Raw genomic sequence first — 21,538 nt, 5'->3', positions numbered from 1 at the left:
GGGTTATGATCCTGGAGTCCTGGAATCGAGTCCCGCATCGGGCTCCCTGCTCAGCAGTGAGTCCGCTTCTCCCTCAGACCCTCCCCCCTCTCATGCTCTCTCTCTATCTCATTCTCTCTCAAATAAATAAATAAAATCTTAAAAAAAAGAACCAAAGCAGAAGCAGGTGTCTTTCAATGACTTTTAAATTGTTTCTCCCTCCCCAAACTCTGTCTACATATTTATGCCAGCTCGCATACTTTATAAAATTTTCTGTAGGGTTATTTTTCTTTTCCTTATTTTTAGCAATTCTTTATGTATTCAGTATACCAGGTTTTTGTTTGTTATAATATGCATTGCAAACATCTTGTTTTTAAAAGATTTTATTTTTTTATTTTTTAAGATTTTTTTATTTTTTTATTTTTTGTCAGAGACCCAGGAGCCCCACTATCTTCTCCCATTCTCTGGGCCATCTTTTCATTTTGTTTTTGGTGTCTCCTAAGAAGTTAAAAAAATTATGTGATAGAATATATCAGGGGCGCCTGGGTGGCTCAGTCGTTAAGCGTCTGCCTTCGGCTCAGGTCATGGTCCCAGGGTCCTGGGATCGAGCCCCACATCGGGCTCCCTGCTCCGCGGGAAGCCTGCTTCTCCCTCTCCCACTCCCCCTGCTTGTGTTCCCTCTCTCGCTCTGTCTCTCTCTGTCAAATAAATAAATGAAAATCTTAACAAAAAAAGAATGTATCAAGTTATTCCTTTAGGTTTGTGCCTTTTCTTTTATGTTTATGGTTTGTCTTCCCCCTTCCTTCCTTGATCCCTCCCTCCCATCTTCCTCCCCCCACCCTTCTCCTCCCTACTTCCTCCTTCTTCCCATCTTTTCTCCTTTCTTTTTTTTAAAGATTTTATTTATTTGAGAGAGCAAGAATGAGAGAGAGAGCACATGAGAGGGGGGAGGGTCAGAGGGAGAAGCAGACTCCCTGCTGAGCAGGGAGCCCAATCCCGGGACTCGATCCTGGGACTCCAGGATCATGACCTGAGCCGAAGGCAGTAGCTCAACCAACAAAGCCACCCAGGCACCCTCTCCTTTCTTTCAAGAAATCCTTCCCCACTAGATATTTGATGAGCTCAAGGAATCAGTATTAGTCTTTTTAATGTAATAATGATATTGAGGTGATTTTTGTTTAGGGTCCCTTTCCTTTTAGAGATACATTCTGAAATATTTACAGATGAAGTAGTGTGATGAGTGGAATTTTCCTCAAAATAATATGAGGAAGGGGAGACAGATAAAGCAAGATTGGTCACAAGTTGGTAATTGTCAAAGCTGAGTAATAGGTACACGGAAGTTGGTTCCTTTTTTTTTTTTAAGGTTTTGTTTATTTATTTGTCAGAGAGACAGAACAGGAGAGCACAGTCATGGGGGAGCGGCAGGCAGAGGGAGAAGCTGACTCCCCGCTGAGCAGGGAGCCCCATGTAGGACTTGATGCTAGGGTCTTGGGACCATGGCCTGAGCCAAAGGCAGACGCTTAACCAACTGAGCCATGCAGGTGCCCTACATGGAAGTTCATTCTATCTAATTTGTATATGTTAAAATTTGCCCATTATAAAGAAGCATATATATAATATATATAGAGATGAATTCCTTTTCAATCTTGATATAAAAATATTTTCCTATATATTCTTCAAATAATTGTAAAATTTTATTCTTTGTATTTAGGCTTCTAATACCTGGGTGACTCTGAAAGACTGCCAGAGAAGAGCACCAGAGAACAGGCTTTTATTGGGCTATCCAAAGATGGTCAAGAAGGAATGCCTGTGTGGTTGGCTGTGTCCTATGACAATTTTTATCCCAGGAAAGTTCTTTCCAAACCAATGAGGACAGTTAGCCTTTGCTATGTGGAAGCATACTTTTTGACCTAAATTTGAAGAATGAGGCCCATTATCTTCTACAAATAAGAATAACCAAGGGAGTATTTTACATTTATTAAAAGATTTTTATTTTTATTTATTTTTTTAAAGGATTTTATTTATTTATTTGAGAGAGAATGAGATAGAGAGAGAGCATGAGAGGGGAGAGGGTCAGAGGGAGAAGCAGACTCCCCGCTGAGTGAGCAGGGAGCCCCATGTGGGACTCGATCCTGGGACTCCAGGATCATGACCTGAGCCGCAGGCAGTCGCTTAACCAACTGAGCCATCCAGGCGCCCTATTAAAAGATTTTTAGACCCTGCTCTTCTTGGTCATTTATTTTTGGGCCATAGGTCAGAACATTTAAAAAAATGTGATAATTGCATTATTTATCTAAAATACTTTTGCTAAAGCTTCATCTCAAAAAGTTAGCTCTTTAAGATTCCGCCCTTGGAATTCCTACCTTCAAAGTAACATGCACATTTAGAGACGAAGGGCTTCTTTCACATTTGGGTGGGGGCAGTGGTAGATGTTTTAAGATCCAGTAGAAGAGTTCAAGCTAAGAGTCTTTGATCTGCTGGGATTCCTAACATATGTGAACTCTCAACACACTTTCTCTAATTCTACCAGATGTAGCCATAGCGAGACCATCAACTTCTAACTTGCTGTAGTTATAGATCTCTTGCTTTCTATTATACAGGATGGATTTCCAGATGTTCTTTTGATTTGTAGTTTGCTCGTTTCTCTCCAAGAAATTGTCAAGAGACGGTCTGGACTGGTGGACGATTTATCTTTGTTCTAAAAGATGGCATTGTTAGGCCACCCAGTAAGTTAAACAAAGAGAGTACTTTGCAGACTCTGACAGAGTTGGTTTAGATTTTAGAAAGAAAAAAAAAACTGAGTTGAAATGGAGGCTTCTGGCTCTGGATATGATCTATCTTTGAGTATGTGAAAAGAATATGTATTCCACTGTTGTTGGGCAGAGGGTTCCATGAATGTTGAGTAGATCCTATTGATTGATGGTGTTATATACTTGCTGATTTTCTGCCTAGTTGTTCTATTAATGGTTGAGAGAGGAGGGGTGAAGACTCCACCTGTAACTGTGGATTTGTCTATTTCTTTCAGTTTTATCAATTTTCATTTCCACATGTTTTGCATCCCTAAATGCATACACATTTAGAATTACCGTTCTTGGTGTATTGATCCCTTTATTATCATGTAATGTCCCTTCCTGTCTTTGGTAACCTTCATTGTTCTTAAGTCTACCTGATATTGATTTATATAGCCACTCCTCATTTTCTTTATTCAATAATGTTTGCATGCTTTTTCCATCCTTTTACTTTCAAGCTACCCATATAGTTAAATTTGAAGTGAGTTTCTTGTAGACCGCATATAATTTGGCCATATGTCTTAATTCATTTTGTCAATCTCTTTTTAATTAGACTATTTATTTGAACACTTTTAGGTTTACATAAAACTAGAGCAGAAAGTACAGAGTTCTCATATACTTCCTAATCCCCACCCCCAGTTTTCCCTCTTAGTAACATCTTCCATTAGCACGCTACATTTGTTATAACTGATAAACCAATGTTGATACCTTACTAACTAAAGCCCATAGTTTACATCGGGATTCATTCTTTGTGTTGTACATTCTATGAGTTTTAACAAATCTATAATGAAATGTAGCCACCATTACAGAATCGTATAGAATAGTTTCACTGTCCTAAAAAGCCCCTGTGCTCCATCCAAGCCTCTTTTATTCTCTCCCTCCCAGCCCTGGCTAATTTTTTTTGTTGTTCTATTTTTTTAATCGGTATAGATTAAGCCTGGGTGGTTCAGGTCATGATCCCAGGGTCCTGGGATCGAGCCCCGCATCGGGCTCCCTGCTCCACGGGAAGCCTGCTTCTCCCTCTCCCACTCCCCCTGCTTGTGTTCCCTCTCTCGCAGCCTCTGTCCAAAAAAAAAAGTCATATAATTATTGATTTGTTAGGGTTTATGTTTACCTTTTTTTTTTCTTTTCTGTTCCTTCTCCAAAGATGTCCACGTCCCAATCGCTGGAATCCCTATGAATATGTTACTTTACATGACAAAAGAGACTTCTAAAATGCGATTGACTCAAGGACCTTGAATGGGAAGATTTTCCTGAGTTGTCTGGGCAGATATAATCTACTCAAATGGGTCCATAAAATCAGAGAAAATTCCCTGGCAGTGGTTAGAGGAAGATGTGATTATTGAAGAAAGGCACAGAGAAATGTTATGTTGGTAGATTTGAAGATGAAGGGGGCCATTAGCCAAGGAATGTGGGTGACCTCTAGGAGCTGGAAAGAGCACGGAAATGGTTCTTTCCTAGAGACTTCAGAAAGAAAAGCAGTTCTCTGAAAACTTTATTTTAGCCCGTGAGATTTGTGTCAGACTTCTAACCCACAACTAACAAGCTTGCATCATCTAAGCTGCTAAATTTGTGGCAATTTGTTAAAGCAGCAATAGAAAACTGAAACTCTGTTTCAGGTGTGTTTGTAGTTGCTCATTGAAGCAATTTTATCATGGTGCTTTATTTTTTTCTTTTTTAGATTTAGTTATTTCAGAGACAGAGAGAATGCAGGGGGAGGCAAGAAGGGGAAGCAGACTTCCGGATGAGGAAGAAGCCCAATGTGCGGCTCCATGCGGGGCTCGACCTCTTCACCAAGAAATCATGACCTGAGCGGAAACCAAGATTCAGACGCTTAACCAACTGAGCCACCCAGGTGCCCCTATCATGGATGCTTTAAAATCTTTGTCACATAATTTTAATTGTCGTCTTGGTGTTGGCACCTTTTTTTTCATTCAGTTTGAGATCTTCCTAGTTCGTGGTGTAATTTTCGACTGAAACATGGACATTTTCGTATTATAAGACTCTGGACCTTATTTAAATCTTCTTTCTTCGCTGGCTTTCTCTGATCCCACTGGCGGGGAAAGCCCGGAACGCCTTGTAATTGCCAGATGCTGTAGAAAGCCAAGTTTCCCACTCAGCCTCTTATGACACCAGAAATGGGGTTCCCATTATTGCTGGCCAGTGGTGTGAGTCTAGGCGCCTCCTGGTCTCCACTGACACTGTGGGGGAGCAGGGAAATACGTCACTACTGACGGGGATTAAAGTCCAGGCTCCCTTCTGAGTCTTTTGCTCACACCACTCCAGTGGGGGTGTTGGGGCGCCTCATTTTATCCTAATGAGGGTGGAAGTCTAGGCTCCCCATTTGATTTTTGCTGGGTGTGTGGGTAAAGCCAGTTTTTGTCTGTGGTGTTTGGCTGGAATGGAGTGGTTATTGTCTAAATGCTTTGTCTTACTAGGCTGCTCCTTTGCTGGTCCTTCAGCTAGGAAAAGCTTTTGTTGTGGCTTTTGTTTTGTGCCATTTAGAATTTCCAGTTGCCGGCTTCTTCAGTATCATCTGGATATATGAGCCAAAAAGAAAACCCAGGGAAGTCATCACTCTTTCCTCAGATCCCAAGGTCCCCAGTCAGTCTGCCTCCTCTCCAACTTTCAGGCTTAAGTTTGCTTTATACATAATATCCAGGGCTTTTTAGTTTTATAGCAGGAGGATTAGGGAAAAGGATGGTTATACTTACTTCTTTATCCCAGAAGTAGAAGTCTGCCTAAGGATCATTTTTAAAGTTTTTTTTCCCCTCCTTATAGGTTTTTGGACATTTTAGAAAAATTTTTTTTCCAGGCTACATTTTTTCTTTCTCTTTCTTTCTTCCTTCCCTTTTCTTCCTTCCTTCCTTTTTTTTTCTTTCTCTCTTTCTTTCAGATTTTATTTTTTTAAGGTAATCTCTACATCTAACATGGGGTTTGAACTCATGACCCTGAGACCAAGAGTGGTATGCTCTACCAAATGTGGCAGCCAGGCACCCCTCCAGTCTACATTTTCTTTTTTTAAAAGATTTTATTTACTTAAGAGAGAGCAAGCAAGAGAGAGAGAGAGAAAGAGAGAGAGAGAGAGAGAGAACGAGAACAAGTTGGGGGAGGGGCAGAGGGAAGAGAAGCAGACTCCCTGTTGAGCAGGGAATCCCATCGCGGGCTCGATCCCAGGACCCTGAGATCATGACCTGAGCCGAAGGCAGATGCTTAACTGACTGAGCCACCCAGGCGCCCCTAAATTGCCAAGTTTTAAGACATTAAGACAGACTTTCAAACTCAGTAATTTAGTAGTTAGCCAGAATTTTACTTCTTAGTATTTAGTCTACAAGAAAAGCAAATATATAAAAATTAGTATTAAAAAGTGAAGAATATTAAGTAATCAGGTAATTTACTATTAAAGTGTAATTATATTTTAGAATTCTTTCCTGAATATTTAATATACTATTAAAGTAAAGTTTTCATTTTTTAAAAAAGATTTTATTTATTTATGTGACAGAGAGTGAGAGAGCACACAGCAGGGGGAGTGGTAGGCAGAGGCAGAAGCAGACTCCCCACTGAGCAAGGGAGCCTCATGCGGGACTCAATCCCAGGACCCTGAGATCATGACCTGAGCCAAAGGCAGATGCCTAACTGACTGAACCACCTACGTGCCCCTAAAGTAAAATTTTCTAAGAAATTTGGTTATCAGCATATGAAATGATTACAAAAATACCAAGTTATAGTTGTGAACATATTCATGCAAAGAATCCAGAGAGTTGATCATCTCAAGGCATAAGAGAAAGACATGAAAGAGGGGTAACTACCCAAATAAACAAACCTAACTAAATGAGAATATAGTATTGTCCAGATTTAGATGAACAAACAGAGGGATCACTCTACTGCTTCCCAAAAAGGGAGGACACCTGTCTTTTGCATCCTAAAAGGAACAGCTACTCCTATGAAACTGAGGCCCCTCTATATCTTCTACACCTAAGAAATAGCACTTTCTATTTTAAAAAATTTTGAGTGGTGTTTTTTTAACCAGGTAGGCACATTCCAAACTTTCTTTCTTCCTTTACTGAGAATCCCTGTCACAGACTGCTACTGTTCCTAATGGGAGGTATCTTACTCCTCCAAGGGTTTGGGCCAAAAAAGATGCACATCACTGCCATAGAGACTCAGGTATAATAAACTATTAGTTCCTATGGTCGGTATGTATCACGTGTAATAGTTCAGTTCTGATTTGTAAAAATTCCAGATTCAGAATACTTGAAAAACATGTATCATTTTATTTGTACACTTAAAAAGTTGTACATAGAAAGTTGTAATACAGTTCTAAAAAAACTGGAAGAACTGTCAGGGAGAAGGGGAGCGGTGTTACCTTTTATTGATTGATCATTAAGGAAGTTAGAGAAAGAAAACAAAAACACAGTAAAATGTTTAAAAAATTAAAGAACATTTTCCAGGTACAAATTTTATAAATACAAAACAAATTCACAAATTATTTTGAATGCTAAATAAATATCTAGTTAATAAACTCAGACTTAATACCTCCAGCCAGCACTGGTACAGCACTTCAAGGATATAAAATTGGATTCATTCATGTGTAGTGTTGAAAGAATGTGCTCATTAAACAATTCTTAGACATATATACTTTTCTAAACTGTGCTATAATAGATTTATCTGTATACAGATAAATCTTCCTTAATACCACTTCTAAAAAAAAAATCAATGACAAAATAAATCACAGGTGAAAAAATATTTTCAAAGATATTGGGACACATGAATGATCTCAAAATGTACAAAAACCTCTGTAAACCAGTACTGTATCCAATACATCTATCAAACTTATTAGATACTGAACAAAACTGTAGCAAAGGAAATCTTTCCTACATTCTCCTGAGTGCTTAATATTAAAATTGAGAATATAGTGCAGGCCACACTTCAGTGTGGTCAATCAGTTGTTATTGCTTTATATATATATGTCTGCTTTAGAGCATGATTTAATGTTCCATTTTCGTGAACAATTTGTTTTCCTCAAATATATCCTTTAGAAGGACAAAATTAGATTCGTGACTTTTTTGCAGCTGGTGGTGTGCTAACTTGATCCACATTCCCAGGTGTGACATGGAGTCCAAGTTTTTGAGCCTGAATATGAAAAAATGCTTGAAGCCTAGTTCCAGCTTTTGCTTCACTTGTGTTACGAGGGTTGTACTCAAAGCAGTTCGAAAACATTAACTCAATATCATCGATAAATTCCGCTAGAAAGAAAAAACCAAATGAGATTAAAAGTACAAAATAAAAGTACATAAAAGTATTTTGTTTATATATCTAGAAATGTTATTAAGAAAATGGAAGCCCACGTTTTTCTTTAGAAATTGAAGCCTCTGAAACAAGGTAGCAGATCTAAAGCTTAAAACTGTTTAACTACAAATGCTTTAACATTGCTCTACTGAAACTATGCAATTATGTAATTAGGAATGTTACATAATTGTGCACTTCTATTAAGATCAGATTCTACAAAATATCTAACTCATTCAAGTCCCTATCCATCTTTCATCTACATAAGACAAGCATTTTAGAGACCTCCTGGGATGCCATCTACACAATCCGTTAATATACATCATTTAAATAACAAGAAAAACAGCAGTTACCTCTTTAAACAAAAATAATTATCAGAGAAAAACATAAATTACTTACATGCTAATTTATATTCACATTTGTTCACTTTTTCACGAATTATATTTAAGGCAATGGGCTTTTTGATGATGTCATAATAGTCTGGGACCTGTAAAATAATTCAAATATATCTCTCCTATAGAAAATTTATCAGAGATAAGTGGCCAAATATGTGAAGGTTCTGCACTTAAAAGCAACTGAATGTTAATCTCTGAATACTATTATTCCATTAAAACCACTTAATATCTTTCAGTCACTATAATGTTGTAGAAGCTTATTTGATACTATAAAAAATGACAATTTATTGTGAAAAGAAAAAGCTTATGATTCTGCTTTGTGCTCTCTTTCTGTCTCTATTTCTCTCCACAGAGATACAAATATGTATCTATAAAGTTATTTAATGAGCATTATTGCATTTGTAATAATAAAATGTATGTGACAAAAAATTCAGCACAAAAACTACTCAGGAAAAATGAGTTAGAGTCAAACTGAGATTTAATTTTAATTTTTTTATTTTATTTTTTTTAAAGATTTTTATTTATTTGAGAGAGAGAGAATAGAGAGAGAGAGAGCATGAGGGAGGGGAGGGTCAGAGGGAGAAGCAGACTCCCCGCCGAGCAGGGAGCCCGATGTGGGACTCGATCCTGGGACTCCGGGATCATGACCTGAGCTGAAGGCAGTCGCTTAACCGACTGAGCCACCCAGGTGCCCGAGATTTAATTTTTATAGGATGCTATTCAATGGTAATTAATCCTTCACATTAAGGTATAACTTTTTCATTCAGAAACCTTCACCTAACACACCTAACAAGTGAGACCCTTTATAATCTACTTGTGCCTCTCCAACACATCTGGTGTTCCATTCAAACTACCCATCATTTCCCATATTCTCACTTCTGGGTCTTTAACTTAGGAAAGAAAAATTGCCCTTTTCATGCAATGTCCTTATTTCATTTCTCACTGTTGATATTCCACCTATCTTTTATGACCAGACCAAACAGTTCTTCCATTAAAAACTTTTACATTCCTGCTATTCCCTCCCTCCAAAATGCTCAAATCAATCTCCTTTTCTTCTCTACTTCTGGAAGTCCGTTAGAACTTCTATTACAGGGGGACGGGGTAACCGGGTGATGGGTACTAAGGAGGGCATGTGTGGTGATGAGCACTGGGTGTTATATGCAACTAATGAATCGTTGAAAACGACATCAAAAACTAATGATGTACTATATGATGGCTACATAATAAAAAAATAAACTAACCTGATTCTATTAATAATAAAAAAAAGAACTTCTATCACAGCACTGTAACACTGTCCTATTCTGCTTCCCGTATATGAATAACTCCAACACCATCTCAAATGCCTTAGTTTTAGGCCATCTGTTTTCTAAGAGTACCTATCTTTCACATTATTGTTTTCACACCGTGGTCTCTGGACCAGCGCCATCAGCATCATTCCAGACCTAGTGAATCAAGAACTCTGGGGTGAGGCCCAGTTACCTGTGTTTTAACGAGCCCGCCCAGGTGATTCTGGTGTATGCTGAAGTTTGAGAACAGCTGTTTTGCATAACAGAAGTACCAATAATAGCACACAGTTGAATTAAATCTACTCATACTCATTACACAGAATAAACACACTGAAGCTATTTCAACATTACTGTCATCATGCATGAGAATCAGTCAGGTTGGAAGGGGCTGAGGAGAGAATGCTCTGAAATGTCCTTGCTTTCAGTGTAGAAACTAACTTTCCAAGTGTTTAAAAACAAAGTATATGGTGACTAACGTGGTTTTGACTACCTCAAAGTTGCCAAGCAGACTAAATCAGGTAATATACATGAATACATTTTATCAAGTTTTTTTTTTTAAATGTAATTTTATTTTATTATGTGCAAGTTTAATGATATACCTGGATTTTGGAAACAAGTCTCAAAAACGGCCAGCTGTCATCATGCCGTACCAGTTCCACAACAAGCTGTTCAAAAGCAGACAATTCGTGAACTCCTCCTTGTCGGCCTGAACTCCTTCGACTCAGGGTCATAGGAGAGGAATTCTAAATAAATAATTAATTTTAGGTGATGACAAAGCAAAATATTTGATCACTACAAGCTAAATGGGTATAAAAACACAACCTAAATTCAAACAGAAAATTGACATTTGATATATAGTGAGATAAATTAACTTACATTCTGAAACATGAAAATCTGGAATAAATATTCACTCTTTCCTTTGTTTTAAAAAAGACTTTATTATTTATTTTTATTATTTTTATGATTAGCAATTTTTTAAAAAAAGTTTTTATTTAAGTAATCTCTACACCCAATGTGGGGCTTGAACTCACGACCTCGAGATGAAGAGTTGCATGCTCTTCCGACGGAGCCAACCTGGTACCCCTAAAGATTTTATTTCTAAGTAATCTTTACATCCAATGTGGGGCTTGAACTCACAACCCCAAGATCAAGAGTTGCATGCTCCACCGACTGAGTCAGCCAGGTGCCCCCACTATTTCCTTTTTGATCATAAAATTTCCAAATTAATTAAACATTCAGTGGGAACAAGTAAAAACACTGTACTATAAAAGAAAGTTCTTAGAGCAAAGTCTATAGATTATTTTTTAGCCCATTTTATTAAAAATATTTTTTCAACTATAATAAAAAGAAAGCAAGCAATTCTCCAGAATTTCCTGAAACACATCCTTAGGAAAGCAAAGATCTAGCAAGTAGGCCTCTTTATAAATTACCTTGCATAAGAGAAATGTAATGCTTAATAACGAAGTAAAAGATTATCTTAAAGATAATCTCCCTATTTATTTGAGGGAGGGAGAGGGAAGGAAGGAGAGAGAGTGAAAGAGAGCAAGTGGGGGGAGAAGCAGAGGGAGAAGGACAAGCAGACTCCACGCTGAGCATGGAGCCTGAGGTGGGGCTTGATTGCACGACCCTGGGATCACGACCCAACCCAAAATCAAGAATCAGTCCCTCAACCGATTGAGTCACCCAGGCGCCCCTCTTATCTTAATTTCATATGGGGACTTCCTTAAAGCAAAATGCTTTCTAAGGTATATATAACAAAATCTAAAGTGTATGAATTAGTATAAAAGGGTAGCATAGTTCATATTATGAATTCAGGTGTTTAAATTCTCTACTTAAATGTAAATGCATACATTTCCCCCTTCGTTTGTCACTGGAACCAGGTTAGTAATTTTATAAATCAATCAAAAATTTTTTTTTCTTAGAGTTTTTTAGAATACAAATGTTTTAGGTATACTATGTTTCCAAATAGCTTGAAGAAGAGCAAAATAGATAGGTAAGGGGATAGGAAAAGCTAAATTAGATCTTGGTGCCAAGTTACCTGATACAACACCCTTCCACCATCCTGACAATCTAGTGACTGCATAAACAGACTGTCTTCCATTCTTTCACCAAATGAACTCCTTAATCCTGTCATGTATTTGAATAATGCAATACAACCTACCTACAGTTCTTCAAGGAACAGTATCATTTTTTATGCCTAATTTCATTTTCTGGAACTATTAAAGTTTTATAACTACTGACATTAAAAGAAAAAAGAATAGAATCAAAGAGATAAATAAAGAGATTATTTGGATAAAGATTACTATAAACAACAATTATCAGAATTAAAAAGATAGCCAATGATCACTCCCTAACAATATTACTCCCCCATTTCTTCCCCGCCCCCAAATTCAGTATGTCAGATAGGAACCTTCCCAAATAACCCAAAGTAGCTTGTCTAGGTGATGATGAGTAGGTGTATTTTAAAGAAGGAAAGGGTAGAACTGAATGAAATGTGTTATAATGGGTTCTACTGACACTACTGAAATGTTGGCCAAATCTATCCATTAGAAACAGGACACTGCAAATTTCTCACAACTACATTGCTACCCTACTAGAAAAATACTCATAATTTACCTTATTCCCCAAATAGCTGCCCTTTTGATGAATATTATGCTTCAGGCCAGGTTGCTCCCTAGTCACATAGTCTATCTTAGTCACAGCCTTTAAAAAATGATGCAAAATATCTCAACACTCAATCTTCCCAAATGATTCCATTTTCTTAGGTAAGAATAATTTAAATTAGACTTCTTCATACCTGTAGATTGTCTTTTCCTTCCTCTTCTCTTGGATTCACTATCTTGGAGAGAAAGTTTTGGAGTAACATTGAGAGATCTTGACTTCTCACTTGACTTTGTGGCAATGACTCTGAAGTTAGGGAAGTTGGGACTATTTTCTGGTGTATTATTAGCACTCTTCCTGCCTCTGCGTCTTCTACGAGGACTAAGTAGTTCCACAAATACATCTGCTTGCAGTGGGCCATAACTCTGGCGAGTAGAACGACCGGCAATTCTTAAAGATTTAGTTTCTGTTGGAGGGGCAGACTTTATCTTTCTAAGGCTTCTACCAGTGGTTTTAGAGGAAACAGTTGTTTTGGGTGTACTCTGCTGACTCCTTGAAGTGTATCTTCCAGGATCTTGTCGTTGGCCACGACTTGAGAAAGAAGAGCTAAGTCTCCCTCTTGTTTTAATTGGCAATCTAACTTGCGGTCTTCCTCGTTTTGGTGGGCTGTAAATATTGTTAGAAAACATAATTACTGTACAGAGAAACGATGCCCATAGATAATTTCTATTCCCCTTGTTCTACTCTTCAGCCAGTGAGTTCCACATACATTTCTTTGGTGTCCTTATGCTACAGGAGACCATCACTCTTCATAACCACCGATGCTGAGGTAACCTACAGGCTTGGTCAAAGTAGGCCCTAAACCTGTGGTTCCTGAATACCATGCTAAGAATCTCTTTGCCATCTTCTGATTCTTACTGTAAAATATAAAACTAGGTTCAATCTTTTATCTTACTTTTATTCTTAGTAAATTCTACCCCCAACGTGGGGCTAGAACTCACGACCCTGAGCTCAAGAGTTACACTCTCCACTGACTGAGCCAGCCAGGCACCCCTAGGTTTGATCTTTTAATTGCCTTTAAGTTGTAGACAAGGATGAAACAACCCCTTTAAGCCTCTTTTTATCCATCTCCCCACATACCTGGACTTCCAGTTTACCTAAAGGATTTCCAAGAATTTTCCAAATTCTTTATCTTTTCTTTTTTTTTTAAGATTTTATTTATTTATTTGACAGAGAGAGACACAGTGAGAGAGGGAACACAAGCAGGGGGAGTGGGAGAGGGAGAAGCAGGCTCCCCGCTGAGCAGGGAGCCCGATGCAGGGCTCGATCCCAGGACCTTGGGATCACGACCTGAGCCGAAGGCAGATACTTAATGACTGAGCCACCCAGGCACCCCAAATTCTTTATCATCTTTATGTTTAACATAAATACTGCCCTTATAATCTACAAGGAAGACGGCTCCTGCTAGTTGGAGTGAGTAAAAAAATAACAACTTGCTTACAGCGGATGCGGTAGCTCTCTCTACTTATCCTCTGCAGACTGGCCTTTTTGTACCTTGTCAGTTCAAAGTTGCCCTTGCTTTACATCCACTTTTCTGATTCCACATGAATGGGGTTCAAATGTTAAAAAGGTGGGGAGGTCTTAGGGACAAATAAGGGGAGAATACTCCAGCGCTGCCACGCATGGGAGTAGCCACATTCATTAGGCCTGGCGACACAGCTTGCTAAGCTGCCAAATACCTGGCTATATGGTAGGACAGGAGTTGCTTCTGGATGCTAATGTGGAAGGAGTATAACAATACCATGTGCCTACTGGCATCTCTCTCTCTCTCTCTCTCTGCAGGTGCCAAGATCACCAATATTTGAGTATAACTCCTCGAGAAAGCAAGAGGGGCACTGGGAAGCTGCATTCAATCATCTTTATCTCATGAATATCCTCTGGAACGCTTATTTGCTGCTTTAGGCATAAAATTAAGTAAAATCAAACTTGACGGGGGTCTGAATTGGTATTCCTGTCCAAATGTGAACTCATATTTGATTTTATGATCTGGCTAAACTCACAAACGTACTACACTTCCTCAGGAATAACTTCAAATGCTCAGAATACTAAAGCAAGGATAACTTTAGGCCACTATATTACACACCAGTTTTTAAAAAGTTATGGGGCATTGGGGAGGATATGTGCTATGGTGAGCGCTATGAATTGTGTAGGACTGTTGAATCACAGACCTGTACCTCTGAAACAAATAATAGGTTATATGTTAAAAAAAAGAAGATAGTAGGTAGGGAAAAATGAAGGGGGAAAATCGTAGGGGAGACGAACCATGAAAGACTATGGACTCTGAGAAACAAACTGAGGGTTCTAGAGGGGAGGGGCTGGGAGGATGGGTTAGCCTGGTGATGGGTATTAAAGAGGGCAGGTTCTGCATGGAGCACTGGGTGTTATACACAAACAATGAATCATGGAACACTACATCAAAAACTAATGATGTAATGTATGGTGATTAACATAACATAATAAAATAAAATTAAGAAAAAAAAAGTTATAGGCCCCAATCATTCCATTTGTATTTGAGTAGTCAAGAGACTGTCTAGTTATGACTCACAAACTCATTTTATTGCATGTTAGGACTTACCTGACTTCTTCCTCTTCTTGAGAGTCATCTTCATCTTGTTCTATCTCATACTCCTCCTCCTCACTTTGACCCTCTTCATCATCATCATCAACTTCATCATCCTCACCTTCCATACTGTCTTCCATCTCTTCATCACTTTCCAAGGATGGTCTCTGTCTAGAGGAGAGTCTCCTAGAACGTTGCTTTGGCCGACACTCTGGACAAAACCAATCTCCTTCAGGCACAGTCTTGACAAATCACAGAAATGATCATTAGTCATCTGTCACTCAAAACCTCAACCACTCAATTCTAATTTAAGAAGTATAAGAGGGAAAAACTACCTTGAGTTTTGGTCGAACACAGTAGGTATGATGACCCCGATCACAGCCATCACAAAGTACCATGTTTTCAGCATCACCCTTCTTTCGGCATATCTTGCAACGAGCATTCAGTATAGATTTAGACCATATCACGCTACGATCCAAGGTGGACAGATGAAGAAAGACTTGGGATAGACTAGCAGAAGCAAGGAGAGACTCTCTCCAACGGTCCAGGACTGTTTTGTAAGAACGCCCACTGTCACTGGCATCTTAAACGAAAAGGTAAAGTGATTTAAGTTTCTAGGCAAACCTTAGATATCTCCTATTTTCTTGGTATTTTAAACAGGTTAGATTTTAAAATTCTTCTAAAACTCAATAAAAAGATTGTGTTGATATTAAAAACAAAACCTCATGTTCAAGAAAATATTTGCTGAGCCACACCTTGTTTGTGACATAAGGAATTACTTAAATCCATAAATCAAAAGCTTTGGGATTCCAATAGTTAAAAAGAGAAAAATAACTTAGGCAATATGTTCTCAAGCTAGTCTTTGTTATCAATTCTTGACCTGACTTAGAGAACTAGCTAAATATGATTACAAGTCAGTTATTATCCATTTGAATCAAGAATATTGCTTCCTCTTTTCAGATAAAAGATGGACTACTCTCTAAGTTAAACATCAATCATGTCTGAGGTTTCTTTGGGGCTGATGAAAATTTTCTGAAATTAGATTATGGTGAATGGCTATACAACCGTGAATATATTAAAACCCACTGAATTATACACTTTTTAAAAGGATGGATTTTATATATGTGAATATCTCAACACAGCTATTACTGAAAATATCAATTATGTAGAAATGCCAACTCTATTGTCTTCTATCTCTAAGAAAATATTTTTTAAATGAGGTAAATAAAAAAATGCTAATACCCCACACTTCCCAAAAGAACGTTCAGCACCAACATTTACATAAGAACATTTGAAACTTTCTTTCATTAATAACATTATTCTTTTGTCTTCTGGACTAAAAAGCTTATTAAGAGTCATTTGATTAGATGGCATTAACTAGCCAGTCTATCATTTTACATTGGCATGTGATTTCTCTCTTCAATTAATCTTCAATTATTGCTACCACTTTAGTTTTCCTGACATTATGCTTAATTATGAAGGGACTACCAGACTACCACATAATGTCAAAATTCTACAAGGTATATAAGACTCCATATATAGTTTGTTTCTATTATGACATATTTCCTACTATTATCCTCAAAAAAAGTCCTCTTGGGCAGTAGCATAATGGTTAAGGAATGTAGGCTCTGGAGTCAGTCTGCCTTGAGGTAAGTACTAGCTCCCCTAGGTGAGTGAGCTGGGTCAAGTTACTTAACTCCTCTGTGCCTCAGGTTCCCCAACAGTTATATGTAGATAGCATCTACCTCTGAGGGCTGTTGGGAAGATTAAGTAAAGACAAGTAAAATGCCTGTCGTGGAGTAAATACTGTTACTGTTACCATTATTCCTGCCTTATACTGTCGCTCCTATGTGCAACAATTTAGAAGATACGAAACAAGTCTATTCTAGGTCCCTACATTTAAGAAATTTTTTATATAGCTGGGAGAGTGAAGATATACACAGGAATTGAAGTCATAAATGAGCAGACCTGCCAAACGCTAGTAAGTCTTGAGCTCCTGTTTGTTGGGCAGGATGAGAGAGACAGGACGTGAAATCCAGGGCTCACCCAATGTGTTGAATCCTTTCTGAAAAGCTAGAACTCCAAAAGGCTATACCCTCAAGCATCAGGGTGGAAAAGGGTACCATGAAGAAAGAAAGTAGCCAGGAAATCTGCTTTTCTGGACCTTGAAGTTGGGTGGAAAGGGAAAATAAATCTACCCTGAGAACATGTAACTACAAGCAATGCGTTAAATAGTTTAAAACCTGAAAACACCTAAGATTTTTTTTTTTAAGATTTTTATTTATTTATTTCAGAGACAGAATGAGAGAGAGAGAGCATGAGAGGGGGGAGGGTCAGAGGGAGAAGCAGACTCTCTGCTGAGCAGGGAGCCCGACTCGGGGCTCGATCCCAGGACCCTGAGATCATGACCTGAGCTGAAGGCGGATGCTTAACCGACTGAGCCACCCAGGTGCCCCAATACCTAAGATTTTTAAAGTCGTCCAGATTGGTAGTGACCTCAGGTGAGTGACAGAAACAAGTACAAATCATTGCAAATTCTCTCTAAAGAAATTTCCATAGATCCAGTTGTGAGGAATGAAAGTTAATAGTCAAAACCCACAATGCACATGTGGAAACAAAACATTACAGGCAAGAGCCAGCAGAATCTGACCCATAAAGACCTGAGAGATTAGAGTTAGACGCAGAATATAAAATAACTATTTTAATATGTTTTAAGAAATAAATGTTTGAAAATGTAAGTAACCAAGCAGTTTGAAAAAGCATAAGAACCTCCAAAAATAATTGAGAGTAATAACTCAATGAGAGAAGGAAAAAATGAATGGGTCAAATGGTTCTTCAGGTAAAGCTAAAGAGAAATATTAGCAAAGTAGGAAATAAATGCAATAATACAGTCCATTTGATTTATTTCCACCCTCTCATTTTGTGTTTTCTATTTACTATGGTTTTTTGATATAAAGCTTCATGAAAAGTTCTGGCCTGAGCAGGACCTCTAAGGAAGGAGGCAACAAAAATTGCTAGTTCAAAGATCTTGAAGAAATCTTTCTGGATAAATCAGAGGACATTCTTATTAGTAAAGGCAAGAAATAAGGCTGCATACAGGCCAATGTGGAAGAGTGGAAGGAAAAAACAAATTGTGCAGACAGAGACTTTGGAACCTTGAAAGTCAGTGTGAATGATTTTTCTTAAAAGATTTTATTTATTTGAGAGAGAGAGAGAGAGTGAGAGAGAGCATGGGCGGGGAGAGGGTCAGAGGGAGAAGCAGACTCCCTGCTAAGCAGGGAGCCCGATGCAGGACTCGATCCTGGGACTCTGGGATCATGACCTGAGCCAAAGGCAGTCGCTCAATCAACTGAGCCACCCAGGCACCCAGTTTGAATGATTTTTAACTCAAAGGTTGGTGAAACATTATGGGTTTTGACCAAATCAACGGCAGCTCAAGGTCCAATTTTTATCCCACCTACTTTTTTTTTTAAGATTTTATTTTTTATTTGCTAGAGAGAGAGAGAGAGAGAGAGAGCGTGCACGCGCGCCCAAGAGAGTGAACAAGAGCACAAGCAGGGGGAGTGGCAGGCAGAGGGAGAAGCAGGCTCCCTGCTGAGCAAGGAGCCCGATGCGGGACTCCATCCCGGGACCTTGGGATCATGACCTGAGCCGAAGGCAGAGGCTTAACCAACTGAGCCACCCAGGCGTCCCTATCCCACCTACTTTTAAATGGATGTTCACATTTTCACATTTTTTTAAAAGATTTTATTTATTTATTTGCCAGAGAGAGAAACAGCGAGAGAGGGAACACAAGCAAGGGGAGAGGGAGAAGCAGGCTTCCTGCAGAGCAGGGAGCCCGATGGAGGGCTCGATTCCAGGACCCTGGGATCATGACCTGAGCCGAAGGCAGACGCTTAACGACTGGGCCGCCCAGGCGCCCCTCACATTTTTTATAGTACCTAAATAAGGATAAAAAACAGTGTATACTACTGATTCCATTTTTCTGTTAATTGTCTTGCTTCTTCTCCAGATTATAAAACTCTCAAAGGGCAGAAATGTCTTTTCTCTTTTATCTTCCATCATGCTAGCATAAATAAATTCCTCAAGAAATTAGAATTAGGATTTTACTAATATGAATTAATGGTAGTCATATGATCAAATGTTACACTGGGAGATTTCATATTGTTAACTGCCACTACATAGTAATGCATGTGACCACACTACGTAGGTTTTTCCTGGAGATAAAACAATACAGAAACTCCCACCCTATAACTCTCCCTATGCTAGTAAAAAAAAGAAAAAAAGAAAGTGGTAAATAAATACTATATGCAAAGTAAGTAAACATACCTTCATCACTGTTCCTCTTTTTCACTAATAACTTAAGTATACTAAGATTCACAATGTCAACTTTTTATATACCAATTTTTAAAAGTTTCATTAGCTGAGGTGTGCAATGTAGAAGAAAAATGCTAGGAAGATGATATTGTTTTATAAGCTTGTCCCCAATCTCATTCCTTTCCAAAAAAATTAAGTTCAAGATTTTCTGTCAAAAGCTAAATATTCAAACCAGTACTCAGCAACACAGAAAGTAAAACCATAATTCTTCAAAAAGACAATATTCTTTAAAAAGTTAAAAATTTACCATCTCTCACACTAGATTGATCCTCCTCTCTCTTTTTCTTGTCCTTTTTTTTTCTATCTCCCCTTTGATCTTTATTAATTTCTGTGTTACCTAATTTCAAATTGATAAAGTTAGTTTAAGGATTTTTTTCATAGCTTAAGGGTTTAATCATGAGCATGACTTTATAAATGATGAAATTACCAACCTAAACAAACAATTCTCACATATACCTAAAATTATTCAAATATATCTTCCTCAAGTTAAAAAAAGCCTAGTTTTATTAATGTGATTGACTGCTAGAATAAAAGGGACATCCTAAGGAAGGTGGAATATAAGTAGAATTTTTATTTCTTACTTGCTTCCTCAAGAAACTGAAGTAATCCCTGAAGCTAAACTGGGAAAATTCCTACAGGTAATTGCTTTGTTAATTTGCTATGCTGAAAAATAATCAAAAGAATGGAGAATTTTAATATATATTCTATCTCAAACATTCATAAAATGGAATCCCACTTCTCTCCCAGATTAAGGATGTTCTTGATTACGTTGTTCTAACTATTTAGATTACCTTAAAACCGCAGAGGCACCTCTATTTCTTGTTGTCCCATTCAAAACAGATCCTCCAAAGGCTTAAACATGATATAAAAAGCTACAGACATCAATTATTCTATTAACTTTTTATGGGGCAACAATGGTAGATGATAATATCCATATTATAAATGATCAACATCTAAACTTTGATCAACATTTACCACCAAAGTAAACTGAACTTTTCTTATTTCACTTTTAAGACCTCAAATTGAAATTGTTCCTTTTATATCCCTTCAGATGAAACGAATGTTCCAACACTGCTGTATACAACCCAGCATAAAGAACACTATAGCTCTCAGCTCTCATATAACCTACTAGATGTAAGCTGTAACATCTCCCAGTGTTAACTTTTCCCTTTTGTTTCAATATTTAATAAGATGTACTGATGAAAATATGGACATACTAAACAATCTGATTTTTTTCCCTTGAATTTGTAAATAACTTTAACTGATGGCAGTTTCAGAAGTGGAAAAATCAGCAGAATTGCATTTTCTCTCTTTTGGAACCACAGAATTAATGAGTAGTAGTGAAATATTCATAAAGGCTACATAATTTACAAATAACTTTTAATTGAAATTTTAATTTTAGTAATTGTAGATTCACACGTGGTTGTAATAATAGAGAGGGATCCCTTGTATATGTAATTCGATTTAGACAAAGAAAATTTTTTTTAAAAGATTTTATGTATTTATCTGGGAGAGAGAGATAGCGACAGGGATAGAGAGAGCACAAGTGGGGAGCAGAGGGAGAAGCAGACCCCCCGCCGAGCAGGGAGCCTAACCCGGGGCTCGACCCCAGGACCCAGGGATCATGACCTGAGCCCAAGGCAGACAGACGCTTAACCGACTGAGCCACCCAGGTGCCCCAAGGCACAGAAAATATTAAGAAATATTGAAGACTGTGAAATAAGAGTGATATAGGAAATACAAACTAATATTTTTGTGAGCTATGACCATACATATTTATTTCTACAACTACTACTTTCTAATCTGAAAAGTGAGTCACTGAGCTCATGGTAGAATTATCAATTTATAAAAATATGAATAGGCTTATTAGAACAATGAGATACTGGCCATAAACTCTTCAATTTCAAAACAGACATTTTACAAATATATTCACATTCTGATAGCACCAGATATTTATGAAAACTTTGTTCTTACTACTCAAACAAGTGACATTCAAATAATTTAAAAAGGATTTTAGTCTATTCAAGTTGCTCTCAATAGGAGACCAAAAAGATAGGGTTTTATTTATTTTTTTATTTATTAAAGATTTTATTTCTTCATTTGACAGAGAGAGACACAGCAAGAGAGGGAACACAAGCAGGGGGAGTGAGAGGGAGAAGCAGGCTTCCTGCAGAGCAGGGAGCCTGATACGGGGTTCGTCGTGAC

At 37.9% G+C, this 21,538-nt stretch overlaps 1 protein-coding gene across 6 annotated transcripts in view; it reads right to left on the bottom strand.

Annotated features, from left to right (window-relative positions):
- Window positions 1-7,019: 7,019 nt before the first annotated feature.
- The window catches only part of BAZ1A (bromodomain adjacent to zinc finger domain 1A), a 96,010-nt gene continuing 81,491 nt past the window's right edge, over window positions 7,020-21,538 (bottom strand). For 4 of the 6 annotated variants that reach the window (XR_004820125.1, XR_004820123.1, XR_004820126.1 and 1 more), the window contains 6 exons: window positions 15,292-15,539; window positions 14,972-15,198; window positions 12,533-13,002; window positions 10,335-10,478; window positions 8,454-8,541; window positions 7,020-8,014 (listed from right to left, as the gene is read on the bottom strand). Coding sequence is in view for 2 of the 6 variants with exons in the window: in XM_035727934.1 (XP_035583827.1) it covers window positions 7,818-8,014; window positions 8,454-8,541; window positions 10,335-10,477; window positions 12,533-13,002; window positions 14,972-15,198; window positions 15,292-15,539 (1,373 nt within the window). In the remaining 4 variants the exon portion in view is untranslated. The remainder of the gene's footprint in view (window positions 8,015-8,453; window positions 8,542-10,334; window positions 10,479-12,532; window positions 13,003-14,971; window positions 15,199-15,291; window positions 15,540-21,538) is intronic. The other 2 variants (XM_035727934.1, XM_035727933.1) reach the window with 1 other exon arrangement.

This window comes from Zalophus californianus, chromosome 6 (genome assembly GCF_009762305.2).
Source record: "Zalophus californianus isolate mZalCal1 chromosome 6, mZalCal1.pri.v2, whole genome shotgun sequence".
In the NCBI taxonomy this organism is placed as follows: Eukaryota; Metazoa; Chordata; class Mammalia; order Carnivora; family Otariidae; genus Zalophus; species Zalophus californianus.
This window is presented reverse-complemented; position numbering and strand designations above follow the sequence as displayed.